This window comes from Neolamprologus brichardi, chromosome 5, assembly GCF_056152115.1.
Source record: "Neolamprologus brichardi isolate AB-2024 chromosome 5, ASM5615211v1, whole genome shotgun sequence".
NCBI classification, from domain to species: Eukaryota; Metazoa; Chordata; class Actinopteri; order Cichliformes; family Cichlidae; genus Neolamprologus; species Neolamprologus brichardi.
Window position 1 is genome coordinate 19,608,696 of NC_142108.1, and position 15,405 is coordinate 19,624,100.

At 41.3% G+C, this 15,405-nt stretch overlaps 1 protein-coding gene across 2 annotated transcripts; it reads left to right on the top strand.

Annotated features, from left to right (window-relative positions):
* The first annotated feature begins 1,998 nt into the window (after positions 1–1,998).
* Positions 1,999–14,896, top strand: epha2a (eph receptor A2 a). 2 transcript variants are annotated; one of them, XM_035904573.2, is made up of 17 exons: positions 1,999–2,174; positions 2,956–3,023; positions 4,488–5,124; positions 8,580–8,735; positions 8,838–9,170; positions 9,567–9,694; positions 9,829–10,006; positions 10,124–10,226; positions 10,499–10,551; positions 10,641–10,766; positions 10,865–11,050; positions 11,139–11,200; positions 11,612–11,821; positions 12,009–12,158; positions 12,412–12,605; positions 13,416–13,571; positions 14,110–14,896. In XM_035904573.2, exons 1-17 carry the CDS (start codon positions 2,099–2,101, stop codon positions 14,216–14,218), a joined length of 2,925 nt encoding a protein of 974 aa, XP_035760466.1. In that variant the 5' UTR covers positions 1,999–2,098; the 3' UTR covers positions 14,219–14,896. The 2 variants fall into 2 exon arrangements, with proteins under 2 accessions (XP_035760466.1, XP_087696963.1); XM_087840837.1 differs by having other exon boundaries at positions 2,959–3,023.
* Positions 14,897–15,405: the final 509 nt, after the last annotated feature.

Genomic DNA, 15,405 nt, shown 5'->3' on the forward strand with positions numbered 1-15,405 from the left:
GTGGCCGTTCACCCTCAACAGAGAGTGTTGGAGGATTTGAAAATGAGAGATCTTGTGGATCTTAAGCATGATGTTGGCTCTTTGAGACTGAAAACCAGACCAAATGGTTTTTTTTTTTCTTAAAGAGAGTTGCAAAACGAAAGTCTCTTGTGTTGAGTGACTGACATGAAGAAAGTGTTTGGGGAGTCATTAACAAATTGCAGATGGAGAGAAACCAAATGGAGGGACATTTAGAATACTTTTTTGAAGTGAAAAAACTGTGAAAAAAGTTCACTGTTAATTGTTGTAAGCTGTAAAAATAGCCTAAAAGAATTACTCTTATCAGCCCAAAATACAATTTGATTTATAAGCAATTGAAGGAGGGTCAGAGAGTCGTAACTCAACCCGCACTTAACTTGTTAATCTATTTCTTTCAGTGGTATCTTTCATTTTGTCTGTTGTATGATTAATGGCCGTGTAGGGTAGCGCTGGACAAGACATTGTCTGACTCTTCAGTTGAATTTTTTTACAGGGGTCTTTGTGAGGATCGTTGGCTGTGTATGGCTCTAAGCCTGAGGGGCTCTTCTCTCCAAGTACATGCTGCTTCACAGAGAAGACTTGACTCTGAAATTCCTCCAGATAAGAGTTGCTAGGTGATGTTATTGTTAGATCTTCTTTGTGGTCGCATATTCATATCCAAATTATAAGGTTCTTTATGAGGACTGTCTCATTAGTAGTCATATATTCATACCAGACCACCCCCCTACTTGACCCCTCCTTTACAAGTCGTGGGAAAGACAAGCCCTGGATGGGATGTGGAGAAGGACTCAGGCAATTACTTGGACGATGGTCAACTTAAACTCACTTTTAAAAAGGCCAAAAACATTTGTAGTGTATTATTGACATTTAATGGAAACATTTGAAATCAATGTATAAAAAATTCCAGAACATAATAAAACATTGGTTATATATTATTAGTATCTTTTTTAGACAAGATTGAACATCAAACACAGCAAGAAAGAAAAGAGAGAAAAAAAAAAATTAGCTGTTTATCTACATAGGTTGATGCTTAATCTTTAACTGAATTCCTATATCATGTGCAAAACTCTAAAGCTACATTAGCAACAGATGGGAAGAAATAAAAAGAGTTTAATGCAAATTTTGAACCCCCCAAAACAAAACAAATTAAAGCTAATTTTACATGTATTCTTTGTTAAAATTTGCTTAAAGCATGGCAACTATAGTATAATTAGGAAGAGATAAGATGCATTAGTTCTCCCTGTAGTAAAGACTTTAAAAGACACTTTTATAGATATAACTCCAACACAATATTTTTGAGATGGGATTTAAAGATCAGATGTAAATTTAATATGTCTTAAATGTGTTTGTTGACATTGGTGAAACATACTAAAATGGCATTTGCACTACTGTTTTGCACAGTATTTTACTTCAGTATCATTTTTAATTTGAACAACTTATTCATTATGAAAAATAAACCCTATAAAATCCAATGTACAGTCAATATTATAGTCATTGAAACATCATTTGAAAAATAAATAATAGGCATTAGGTAGGCTATTGAAGCATAAACATCAAGAGGCTGCCAGGATTATCGGTGCAAAAGTGTAACAATAGTAATAGACGCTGAGTTGTAGGATAATTGGTATTGTTAGTATATGTGTTTGCATATTAATATTTATGTTTATACATATATACATATATGATCAACAATAATTAAAAAGAAGTGTGCATTTACCCGGCTTTAACGCTGACAGAAACTGAGAGATATAAGCTATAAAAATTATACTGATTAAACCAATATTTAAAGAAGAAGAAGAAGGAGTAATAGTTGAAGAAGAATCTCTCGTTCTCAATGAAACAGGTGCGTCAGACGCCTAGCCCCAAACGCCAAATATGGAAGACTTCCACATTCCAAAGGACAAGGGGGCGGGGCGATGACGCCACCTGTTTCTCAATGGGCTCGAGGGCTGGAGAGCTCGTGCTCAGCCGGTGGAGTGAGGAATTCTGAGAAGTGTCTGCCGAAGGGTGGACGGAGGAGAGAGCGAGCGAGAGAGACTGTAGGATACACGAGCAGGATTTTTAAAAGTTTTATGGAGCCATGGAGCTGCGTGGACTCAACTTATTCTTGTTTTTATTTATTAACCGAGTATTCCTCAGCCTCCAGTCGAAAGAACGTAAGTTACTTTTTCTTTTAAACTAGTTTTATAAGAGATTAAAGTTTAGCTCGGCTTTACCGCATCCCGTGAATCATTCGGCTGGAACTCTTTAAGTTTTGTCTTTCATTTTTGTCCTTAATCAAGGTTTTATTCTTCATTAAAAATAAATAAATAAAATAGTTTCACTGTAATTTTCTTTGTCAGCCAACTGTTTAAAATCAAGAGCGATGTCTTTTTGATGTCGGTTCGCTATACGGTTCTGGAAACAAATATATAGATTTTTCAAATCTATTATTACTTTTCTGTTATAGGCCTAAGTCTTATTTTATTTTATTTTAATAAAAAAAAAAATTCTTATTAGTGATACTGCTAAACCTCGGGGCTAAGGGGCACCTGTTGGACTTTTTAATTCACTTGTGCAGGAGATACATGTATTTCTCTCGTCATGGCAATTTAACTGCCCACGCCTTTCACAGGCATTATTAGCACTGAATCCTGAACCTGGAGGACACGGTCAATGAAGTCTTGAATCAAGCCGATATGCTGGATTAAAACGTCAGAAAGCATGGCATGTGCCCCCCATAAAGCTGCTGGCCCCCAGAGATCAATGCAGACAATGTTACTGTACATGCAAAAATAAAAGCACAAAGCCAATAACTAATATAAAGACACACAGTTGTCTTTTCCAGCTGGGAATTAAGTTGGTAAAATTAGTTAGACATAATAAAAAAGCGTAGCTATCTTAATATCAGTTGATTATGTCCCTGTTGTAACAATTTATTCTTGTTTCTTCCTGCAGAAGTATTGCTGGATATGAGAGCTTCGGGATCAGAGTTGGGATGGTTGACATCGCCATATGAGAACGGAGTGAGTATTTATACCTCAGCAGGCATTTTTAAGACTGCAGGTTCATGGATCTAAGCTGCCTTTCGCTTTGCAGAACAACAAGTACACAAGTTTCTCTTCAAGAATTTGAATAACAGAAGGCCTCTCCTTCTCTCACTCTCTCTGCTCATTCAGTCCTCTAAAAAAGCTCTCTGGGAGAGGTGGAATGAGTGGCAGCTAGATGAGGTTTGGCACATCTCAGCTTAGTCTTGTGTTAACACTACCCTTTCATAAAGAACTTATGAATGCAGTTAAAATGTCAAGGCTCAACCTACATTTAAATTTACTGTACCAAAGACAGTTTTACACAATAACAGCCGATTGTTTTTCACTCCAAGCCCAAACCATAAAACCAAATTTTAGGATGATTTTTTTCCCTCCCTCTCATGGTTCCTTTCTGAATTTAGAGATGACAGAAACAAGATAATGTGTACAATATGAAGAGATGACTAAAAGAAAACACAAAAAATGTGGTCCATATGTGCAGAACCATCCTTCCTGCCTATCTATAGTTCAGTGGCTTTTTGTCTTAAAAAAGCAACAGGACATGGCCGGTTCCACTGTGTGGGCTACGTTTCTTCTCGAAGATCTGAAGATTGTCGCTGTGTTGGATAGGATTTCCCGTTGTCTATTAAAGCTGACGGTTGCTGTGAAACTTTCTCACGCTTAAAAAGTTTCTTTTTAATTTGTACCAGGAATGGCTTCTTGTCTTCAACAGTTTGTTTCTTAACCAGCCAGACGTCCTCAGTAATAAGAACTAAATACCTAAAAGTTTGACTGAAAATTTAAGGGATTCAGTGAAGGTACCTAAAGCAGTTCTAAAGTGTTCTTCTAATGTACTGGCACAAATTACCTTTCTCCAAACATTTGCCACCTCTTTTTTTCCCCCCAACTGCTCCCAAAGTTGTCTCAGTGGGAGAATTGATTTAGTTCCTGAAACCCTTCCCAACTGCTAACATATGAGGTGTTGAATTTTAATGGTTAATCTAGGCTTTTAATCCCTCTGCTTCTCTCTCTTAAAAAACTCTTAATAGCTGCTAATTTTGCTGCCATGCCTTAAGCAGGACTCTGCTCATAAAGCTCATTTAGCTGCTGTAAATGTTAGTTGGTGTTCTACAGTAGTGTTTGCTGGATTTATGTCTCACACACATGCAGGCTTGTGCGTTAGTGGAAAACCACACACGTCGTGAGCGCAGCACATGTCCAGGCCAATAATCCTTAAGTGTGGAAAAAAAAAAGCTCCAGCTCACTTATGCACTTTTACAAGCTTCTTAGTAAGCATGAAAGAAGAGGTGTCTCATCAATGAAAGTGGGGTTTTTTTTGGAAAGAACAAAGCTTCTACTTATTTCCTGAAAAGATGCCTTTTCTCCTTTCATCATTGTGTGCGACTTTACCCCCTTACACTGATCCCTTTTGCTGTCTCTTTATCTTCTTCTGTTCTGCAGTGGGAAATTGTCCAGACAGTGGTGAATGGCACACTTTTCTACACTTACAGTGTTTGTAGCATAGAGACTACAGAACAGGATAACTGGCTGCGCACGACGTTTATTCAGCGGCGCCCGGGCACAAGCCGTGTCTCTGTGGAGCTCAGCTTTGTCGTGCGAGACTGCAACACTTTTGGTGGTGCGTCTGTTGGCTGCAAAGAAACCTTCAACCTATTCATCTCAGAGGCTGATGCCGACGTGGGAACGAACTTCCGTAAAGGACAGTTCCGCAAAGTGGCCACCATTGCTCCTGACGAGGTCACTCAGGGCCGGGTGCTAAAGGTGAACACAGAGACGAAGACTGTGGGGCCGCTGTCAAAGAAAGGCTTCTACCTGGGTTTTCAGGATGTGGGCGCTTGTGTGGCGCTGCTCTCTGTCCGAGTCTACTACAAGACATGCCCATCCACCGTGCAGAGCTTGGCAGTTTTCCCGGAGACGGTGGCAGATGCTCTCAGGAAGGTTGAGGGAGCCTGCGTAGAGAATGCCGTCAGCCAGGCCACCCCGTGCATCTACTGCACAGCTGAGGGTAAATGGGTGGTTCCCGTGGTTCAATGCCAATGTCTCGCAGGCTACGAAGCCACAGGAGACTCCTGCCAAGGTAAGCACTGCCAGAAATATGCAACACTCTTGTCTGAGACGTGTTTGTGTTTTTCTGTGAGTTAAAGCAAATGAAACGCCTTCAACCACTTACTTGTCATGGTGGAAATAATGAGTGCACGAGAATGTGAATTGTCTTTGTTTGCTTCGAAGTCTTGTGCAAAAAAAGGCTCCATATCATACTGTAGGTAAGGTACAGCAGGCAGGGCTGGGCATGGGAAAAAACGGAAGAAACGGATATCCAAACCTGTTTTGTTAAGCTTTTAAGGCAATCAAACATTTCTCCATATCACATTTCGTCACTTTCCCACTGATACCTCATCTTTATTGTCTTTATTTGCTAATGGCACATTATTTCCCCTGCCTTCCACTCAGGTCTCAGGAATGAGGTTTGGGTGAGACATTAGTTTATGGATAGCTCAGTGACTTTAGGTGATAATGTGCAGTAAAAGAAGCTGTGGACCTTGATTGTTTTACTACACTGGAAGCTTTTAAATGCAATTAAGAGTGGAAACTTAAAACATAACAGATTTTTGTTAGCAAATTTTTTTTTTTCCAATTTTAAAAAACAAAACAAAAAAAATGCCTTTCATCACAATTGTATTTCCTTTCAGTGGATATACATATCTTTTAATCATTTAAGTGTTAAAAAAAAACCTACATAATTTTTAACCTAAGGAGGTTTTGCCGATTCAACCAAGCCCAGGTAAAGTGTGCAAAAAGTTTGTGGTATGTACCGACTTTTTACGAAGACAGAGTGTGCGTAAAGTCAGTAAAAAAACACACAGCTGTGGGGTTCATAGTGTTTGTGCTCATGCTGGTCATGCAGAAGTTGGCCTGTGCGTTGGCATTCTGGGGTGTGGTGCACTGGACTGTCTGGAGGAAACGTGGGAGGAGAGAGGCTGCAGAGAGAAAAGGAAGGAGGAAGGGCACGATAGGCTGTGGGGATTTCTGAAAGGAATTCTTTTATCTTGGCGTCACCTACAGAAGTGACTGACTACAGGAAGGGCCGGGTGAATGTGAATGTGTCAGAATGACTACCTTAATGGTATGTCTTCTCCTCACAGGAATTTGTTTTGAGCAAGTTGCTAAGGCGACAGGAACCACAGATTACAGGGAAGAGGTTGACACGCCTGTTATAGTTTAGCCTGAGTCAAGCTGCGGTTTATGACTCCTGATGGTCTGAGCCACCTTGCCTGGCAGAGATTGGTTTCATTTTGAGTCTTTTCCAAGAAGAGCACATATTAGTCATACCAGGTGACAGAATTAAACGGTCATTAAGATGGCCATCCATCAAAAAATAATTTTTTGAGTGAAAAATCTTTGGATTTTTAACTTCTGGTCATACAAACAAAGACATTTAATAGCTGTGAAACATTTTCCACCATTTTTTCACACTATATTAATGAAACAAATAACTGATTGGGAGCTCTTCAAAGCATGAATCTTATTTATGTGTTAGGGAGTTGCAGGAATGTTGCAGCCTGAGCCAAGCACCTGAAACGTTGGCACAAGAAGGCAGGAAATCTTTATGACTGCAATAATTGTTCAAGTTTCTTTGTATAAATAAACAATGCTGTAGCTTCTTCTAATATGAAAAAAACAAAGCCTTATTCCAGTTTTTTGCAATAACTAGAGAAAATGATATCCTAAGGGGCCTCAAAGTGGCCTCGAAGAGTCCAACTGCTATGGGAAAAGGAAGTAAAGTGAGATGAGGAGGAATGCTGACTGACACAAATAAGCAGGTTGCCCGTGTTTTGAGTCAGAGGGTGGGGAGTGCGCCGACAGTTGGTGTGTGAGGGATGTTAGCTTCGTGGCCGCTTAGTTAGGTGTGGAGTGTAATTTGGTCAAAAGGATTAGTAGAGCAACAGGACAGCTGTTAGCCAATGACATGCTCTTCTTTTTGCTCTTTCATCCGGTTGTTAACACACGCAACGAGCTCCCTAATCCATGTTCCCACTCATTAGAACAATGGGCCGGCACAAAGAGTGAAAAACAGATTCAATTAACAGATGCATCAGTGCGGAACATAAGTCCTTTTCACATGCATGGCAGTCAAAGAGAACCTAGAACAATTGGAAGCACATTTTTCCATCAACAAGTGAAGACAAAAGTTGGGCAAAAGTTTTATTTTTTCTTAAACTAGCCTTTTTAAACATGAGCAAAACACGTTTTTAAGCCAAAACTGAAATGCTGAAGTACTGACATGAGAATCCGAAAGTTTGCATTAATGATGTTTGTATTGTTGCACGGCACACATGCTGCTATTTGTGAGCTATATAATGAGGGATACAACATATTTATAGCACCACTCTGTCCAATTTCAGAGACAATAGATGAATGGGGCTGGGGTTTCTTTGGTACGTGACAAAGGTCCTGCTGCTCCAGCTCAAGATAAAATGGGCTGGCCTCCTTTTCTTATGCGGAGGGGAAAAAAAAGCCCCTCAGCTACACCCCCACTGCCGCCAAGTGACTCCCCAGAGAGAACTTCTGTTGGTGCTCCAGACCTTTACCCCATCCCCCATCTTCTATCCATTCATCTCTATCCCTCCTACTCAATCTCAGCCTGCACCTTCGCCTCCAATGCAACAGTAGTTGGGGTGCAAAGGTCCTTCTGCTTTGGCGTCTTCAATCCAGGGTTCACTCAGTTTTTTTTTTTCTTTGACCACCAGCACAGGAGCCAGATGAAAGACTGCACCACAGGGAGACTGCAGAATCAAACCAGAGACAGGAGCTCTTTCATAGGATAAAATCTATTTTTCTAACAGTGCTCTGAGGGCTTACCTCAGTTAGAAAATATGTGCATCTGTATCCATGAAAGAGCAAAAAATATTCCTGTCCAGCTCTTCCTCTTTCCTGATTCAGAATGGCTCGCTGTAATTTGTGACTGATGTCGGGGGTTAGCGGAAGGAAGGAAGAAAGGGAGGAAACATCAGCCTGAGACGGAGTTGCAGTTCTAACCCTGCGCTCTGATTTTTGTCCTGTCTGCATGTTCGTTAACCTCTCATGCCCTGGAAGGCTGTTTATCTATGTGGCGAAATGCCCGCTACAGCATTGCACCAGTATCCAATGTGCCATTTCCTTTGGCAAGACTGTAAATGTTAACTGCCAGAGAATATGAGCCAGGGGTTCACAGGGGAAGGGAAGATCAGATCACCTGATGGATTTAATGCTGTCATCCGGTTGACACTGGCAGTGCGACCTGAGATTAGGCCTCAAGGCAAAACAGGCGAGTGAAGGCAGATCGTCAGGGAAATCCCTATTCATTCCTCTGGGTACAAAGACTCTGTTATTATGGGTTACTCACAACAAATGCTTCCTGTCGGGTGGAAATGGCTGGTAACACAGAGAGAGCCTTATTGTTTGCATTTTGATCATTCATTCCTTCCTGTGTTTGTCTGATTCATATGTCATGTTTAAACCAACACACACCTTCTCCCCCTCTCTCTCACACAGCATGCAAACCAGGGTACTTCAAGCCATCTGTGTCGAACAACTTCTGTCAGGTTTGTCCCGATAACACCAAGCCCTCTGCTTCCGGAGCCAGTGAATGTCTGTGTGAAGAAGGTTTCTTCCGGGCTCCTTCAGACCCTTCTACATCAGCCTGCTCCGGTAAGACCCTGACTCAGATTTTTTTTTTAATTACTTTTATCACATGGAAAGCATTTTCAAGTATTTTTCTGACTGTTCTGTGTCATTTATTTATTTCTCTAGCTCCACCTAGTGCCCCTCGTGACCTTACCTCCATGACTCTGCCAGGGGAGGGCAAGTTGCAGCTGTTCTGGAGCCCACCACTGGTGACTGGGGGTCGCAGTGACCTTATGTACAGTGTGGTGTGCAAACTCTGTGACGAGGCCTCTTGCACCCCCTGCGGCGAGAAGATCCGCTTTGAGCCAGGACCTACGGACCTGCAGGACCCCACGGTTGTTGTTAGTGACCTGGACTCTCATCTCAACTACACGTTCACTGTAGAGGCTCAAAGTGGCGTGTCGCAGTTCAGTGCCGAGAAGCCCACTGCAACCATCACCACTGCTCTGGACTACACAGGTGAGCTTTTCTTTTTCGAACATTGGCTTTATATGATTATTGTTTTGGGGCTGTATGTGTGGCAACCACTGTTGTATGGTAAACACCGCAATGTGACATATTCTGTAATATTAATGACCTATTCCCAGAAAGTCATGTTTCATATATCTTCTGAGAGCAGGGGTATCCAGGTTCCTAAACTGAAGAGTAGGGTTAAAAGAGTGACAAACTTTGGAGCTATTTTCATGTAATATCAGAGCTATAAATTAAAGGGTTTTGCAAAAGACAGACTCAATCCAGAGAGAGGACTTCAGTCTGACCCACTGAATCCCAGAGGCTTTCATCTCCACATGTCCTTTCCAAAGACTATGATTAGTCACTAACCATTATTTTGCTTTCTGTCTCGCCAACCGTTAGATCCCCCCAAGGTGACGGAGATCCATCTGGATGATCGCAGCCCCACCAGTCTGTCTCTGTCCTGGACTCCTACTCGCCGACCTCCAGCCCACATCAATCATCGCTACGAGCTTATGTACCGCAGAAAAGTACGATGGAGAGCTTTGGGCTCTTTTGTTTTTTTTTCCCCCTCCTTTTTTCAAAATTGAGGCTGTTTTTTCATTTCAAATTCTAATCCATTTTCCTTTTCCTTTCTTTTTTTTTTTTTTTTTTTAATTTGTAGGACGACAGTACCGAGGGTGATGTGACCACCTACAAAGTCCTAATTTTGGACAAAAGCTTTGTGCAGATTGATGGTCTCATCCCAGCCACTACTTACACATTCAGGGTCCATGCTCTGGGCCCCGAAGGCAACCCTGGCAGCTACAGTGCCGACCATGAGTTTAATACTTTTCCATTAGGTACCAGCAGCCTTAAAATCTGCAGTAGCCAAAACGGTTTCTCAAACATCTCTCTATACATGCGTATATTTTAATTACTTGAGTTGATACAGGTCTGTATTTCTGTCATTTATACAGCTGAGCCTCAGTTTGGGAACAAGCCCACCATGGTGATGGTAGCTGTATTCGGAGTAGCGGTTATTCTGCTTGTTGTGGTGGCTGGCCTGCTGCTGCGTAAACGGTTGGTAACTGTACACTTCATATCCACGGTCAATGTGTGTGTCATTCAGATAAATATTATCTACAGCCATGCAAACTGTGATTATGTGCCACAAGTTCAAGTAAATGAAGGATACTATGGCATGACAGCTCAGGGAGAGGTTATGAGTAATAGCTGGTGCTGCTATTGAATACACCCTTTGTCTTTGTCAGCTCAAGCTGACCTGCAATTGTTAAAAAAGCCACTCTGTATTCTACCTAGTCCTCTGGTGATTAATCTTGTTTTCCTCTCAGGAGACTGAACGCTCGCAGGCGAGGAGGACCCGAGGATCCCTACTTTTCAACAGGTTAGCAAAACACAGCTGCAGTAAGAGTCAGATAGTAGGTTCACTATTGAAACTGTAGGCTTATTTTTTGATTATGATCTTCTCACCAGATCAACATAAACCTCTCAAGACGTACATTGATCCACATACCTATGAGGACCCTAATATTGCCATCCACAAGTTTGTCACCGAAATTGACCCCAGTGTGATCGGCAAACAAAAAGTCATCGGTGTAGGTGAGTAGGTGTTTTCAAATCTCCTTCATTCCTTCACTTTTATGAAATCTCAGATCGGACTTTCTAACATTTCCACCTGCTGTTTGACTGCCAATCAGGAGAGTTTGGGGAAGTGTTTCGGGGTGTAATGAAGATTCCCGGGAGAGGCGAGGTGCCTGTAGCAATCAAGACCCTCAAGCCAGGCTACTCGGAGAAACAGAGGCAGGACTTCTTGAGTGAGGCCACCATCATGGGTCAATTCTCACACCCGAATATCATCCACCTGGAGGGAGTTATCACCAAATGTGAGTCAATGTTCTCAAAAGCCGACATATCTGTTAACTTCTTGTACTCATTTCCTCCATTAAACATATTTGTTTTTTATATTCTCAGTTAAACATGCCATGATAGTGACTGAATACATGGAGAACGGAGCTCTCGACACATATCTGAAGGTAGGTGCATGCTAGTGGAAAAATAGCTTCATTATTTAATCATCCCTTTCTAATCTTTCTGTTCTCAGAAAATGTACTTAAGGGTTAAGATAAACATTTCTGGCACCTTTCTGTGTTCAACTTGAAATTAATTGAACTTTGTTATATTGGATTAAGTAAGTGTGTGTGTGTGTGTGTGTGTGTGTGTGTGTATTAATTTGGCTCAAGCCTGACTCACTTTCATGTACAACCAGTATACACAGTACAAAGAAAAACAGACAAATGAAACGACAACATTTTTTTAATCTATGCTCTTATGTCATATCATCCGGCTCTTTCCACGTTTTGTTTCATTCCTCTACATTTCCCCAGTAAAAACAAGAATGACAAAGAAAAAACAATAATATCACAATTATTTTTTGTTTATTTTAGGGCCGTGATGGAGAGATTCCCCCGTACCAACTTGTGGGAATGCTGCGTGGAATAGCTGCTGGCATGAAATACCTCTCTGACATGAACTATGTCCATCGTGACCTGGCAGCAAGAAACGTTCTGGTCAATGGCAACCTGGAGTGTAAGGTGTCTGACTTTGGATTGTCACGTGTGCTGGAAGATGATGCTGAGGGCACCTACACAACCAGAGTAAGTCTAACAGCTACATTTCACAATGCAAACGTAGCAAAAGAGAGCTAAACTGGATTTTTTGGTCTAGTAAGAAATGCCTTATTGTTAACTGTATTTCCACTCTTAAGTATCCAGTCCTGTCAGCATCTCCTGTTTCCACTCTTTTCACCCATTAAATATGATTTGTTAATGTTTTTTCTGTTAGGGAGGAAAAATCCCCATCCGCTGGACTGCGCCAGAGGCCATCGCATACAGGAAGTTCACCTCGGCCAGCGACGTGTGGAGCTTTGGTATTGTCATGTGGGAAGTCATGGCATTTGGAGAACGGCCCTACTGGGACATGAGCAACCACGAGGTATGTTTCATTTGTCACTTTTCGTGGAGATGAGGGATTGTTTTGGCCTGTGAGGGTCAAATTTTAATGTATATCAGCAGTGAGAGTCTGCGTGAGCTATGCGGTGATAGAAAGTTGCCAGACATCCAGTGTAGTCTCCAACCGTCCTCTTCAAATCTACTGTTAATGTCAACATATGAGCACAGCAGTTTATTGTAGCAATGGCAGGCAGTGGTCTATGATTAATCTAAGCACTGCCTTCACTCCTTCCCAGGTCATGAAGGCTATCAACGAGAACTTCAGGCTTCCTGCTCCAATGGATTGCCCATCCGCTATCTACCAGCTCATGCTCCAGTGTTGGCTGCACGAACGCTTAAAGCGACCTCGCTTCTTAGACATCGTCAACTTTCTGGACAAACTTCTCAAAAGCCCAGAATCCTTAAAGACCATTGCAGACTTTGACCCACGGTATGAACACAATAAATAACTGGGAGGAATGTGCCTTCCATCTCTTTTTTTAAAATCTTTAAACAAAAACAGGGGGAAGTGTAACACGTTGCTTTGCATCTTGTTTATTTGATCTGTACAAATACAGATAGGTGCGTTTGTGTGTATGCATGAGTGGAATTATTCCTTGTCAAGAAACAATGAGTCTCTGCTGGTTGTTATCCAATTCTTTTCTTCTGATAAGTACTTCATAAAACTACTGAGCTTGTTTTTACATCTACAAAAATTCAAACCATTTGGGGAAAGTGTTAAAAGAAAGTGATTATGCTAACTTCCAACTTCCTAGTTTTTAGTAACTTTTAATTGCTCACAGTGCAAAATAATCCTTAATTATGTTATACCGGGCCTTAGTGCAGATCCTCAGTTCACCTATTGTCCTAAACAAGCCAGCTTTTCTTCTGATTTCAGCCAAATCACAGCCAAAGCAGTGTGCCTGAGCTGACCACATTAAGGATATTTGCTATCAGTGAAATTGGTACAAAGGTCAATGGAAAATACTCTGTGAAACCAAGCCTGAACTTTCAGCACAGAGGGATTGGTTGGACGCTATTTGAAACTGTGGCCTATGTTTAATATAGAAAACATCACAGGCCATATTTAGAGACAATAAAGAGACTGTAGTTGATTGTAAAGTTACACAACTCACAGCTTGTAAGTGGACTTTAAAACAGTAAAGCAGGTTGTCTCCTGTTCAAACATCATCACATGTACTCAGCTTGCATAAACACACTGTTAATGATGAGTAATCCAACTACATTTTGTTCCTCACAGCGTCTCCATCCGGCTGCCCAGCACCAGCGGCGGCGACGGTACCATGTTCAGGTCGGTGCCCGAGTGGCTGGAATCCATCAAAATGAGCCAGTACAAGGAAAGCTTCGCTCGCGCTGGGATAACGACCATGGAGCAGGTGCTCGCTTTGAGACATGAGTAAGTGCACACATGGCACAGGTGCAGCTTCCGTCATGCTGTACTAACTTATCCGGCACCGTTGCACATTTTTTCAGTGACACAGAGAAAGTATCCAACTGTCAGCCTGAACATTTGTTAACCAGCGTGCGAATGCATGAGCACTCTGCTCCGCCTCTGCCACTCATGTCATTCCACTCATTCTCTGCTGCTGTTACTTCTGCATGAGTGCCTCACAGGCATTTCTTTTCTGAAATATGCCCCATAGCCCTGTCAGATAAACCCAAGTAACCATTTAATGACAACATCGCTTTAAACAAACCATTTTAAACCCATTTGAAATAATAAACAATAATGGTTTGGTTCATTTGTACATATTTTTTGTGTAGGTACAACTTTTATATTACCCTTAAGCCACCTATATGACCTGTCTTTGCCTTTAAAGGAGTTAAAACACCCTGAAAATGTGTTCACATCCACCACCACTCTGCTGTTTTTTTTTTTTTTTTTTCTGTCGTTTCAATCCTGTGTTCACGAGATACTTATGTGTCATTTTCAGAGACATCAGGAACATCGGAGTGAGGCTGCCCGGTCACATGAAGCGGATAGCATACAGCATCCTGGGCCTGAAAGACGAGACGAGCTCCCTCAGCGTGTTCGCCGTGTGATCTAAGCATTCCTTCAAATCAAAGTGCACTGACCGACCATGCCATTTCATTCACGGAAGACAAGCACTGAAGTGGAGGGGCTGAAACTGAGCTACACTACAGGGGGTCTTTTTTTTTTTTCCTCCTGTGGTGCAGTGTGGTATGACTGAAAGGGACCCTCAGAGAGGACTCAAAATGAGACCATTCATGTACTTAATAAAAGAAAAGTAATTTATCTTTATATAAAAGTGTTTATAATGTCGAACATAAGCAAGTTATGCAATGCAGTAAATAGAATGATATAAATGAGGGTCAAATGTGGGATAATGTGAGAATGCTCGGCCCTGCATTTCCTGAAAGACTGAAATATCTAAGGCTCTTCAATGATAAAGAGCGACTTCTTCGAAGAACTCAGCATCCTGCCGGTGATTCTAAATCCTTAAATTTGTTTTGTTTACTTCTTGTGATCAGTGAGACTTTCTTTTAAATTAGGAATTGTTATTCCTCTCAGGGCAAAGAATCACATTCTTATGGTTTGTTGTTTTTTTTAGTTAGTCTCTGTGTCACACCACGCATCTCTTTGTTTTGTTTACATTACGTCTTAATACAAATGTTCATTTTTTTATTTATTATTTATTTTGTATTTATGTCAATTGTTACATGACAGATAACTCTGATCTTGTGCACAGGTGGTGTATTTCGTGTTTAAATAAAATCAGAGTTGCCTTGTAACTGTATCGCTTTCTTGTATTGGGCAGCAGTGAACATGTGTTTTTAGACTCATGGCTGTAGTAATGGCAAGTTTGACAGTCCGCTAAAATAGCTCAACACCAAGCTGGATGGATTGGCGTGAAAGCTGATTCAAACGACTGTGGTCCCCTGGCAATGAATCACCTGCTTTTTTTTTTTTTTTTTAAAGCAACACAAGCAGGTTGACATTTGTGGGTCAGACAGACGGTTTTAATAACTTCCGGATGGATGACCATGCACATAGTCTTCGTAGACTTTGATCATCAGCTGAACTTTCAACTAGTGCTCTCATTAAGTAAAAAAAATAAGCTCTCCATCAGCCTCAGCTGTACTTTGTAGTTACAAGAAAATATTAAATTACATTAATACATAACACCTAAAAGTAAAAGGCCATGTTTTAAAAACATAAGAACATACAAACTCTGCAAAAAGAGGTCCCAGTTGGCCAAAAGATTCAA

Coding starts and splice junctions, on each gene's coding strand:
- epha2a (XM_035904573.2), top strand. CDS start 2,099: ATGGAGCTGCGTGGACTCAACTTATTCTTGTTTTTATTTATTAACCGA. Junction 2,175..2,955: donor CAGCCTCCAGTCGAAAGAAC/GTAAGTTACTTT, acceptor TTCTTCCTGCAG/AAGTATTGCTGGATATGAGA. Junction 10,007..10,123: donor GTTTAATACTTTTCCATTAG/GTACCAGCAGCC, acceptor TCATTTATACAG/CTGAGCCTCAGTTTGGGAAC.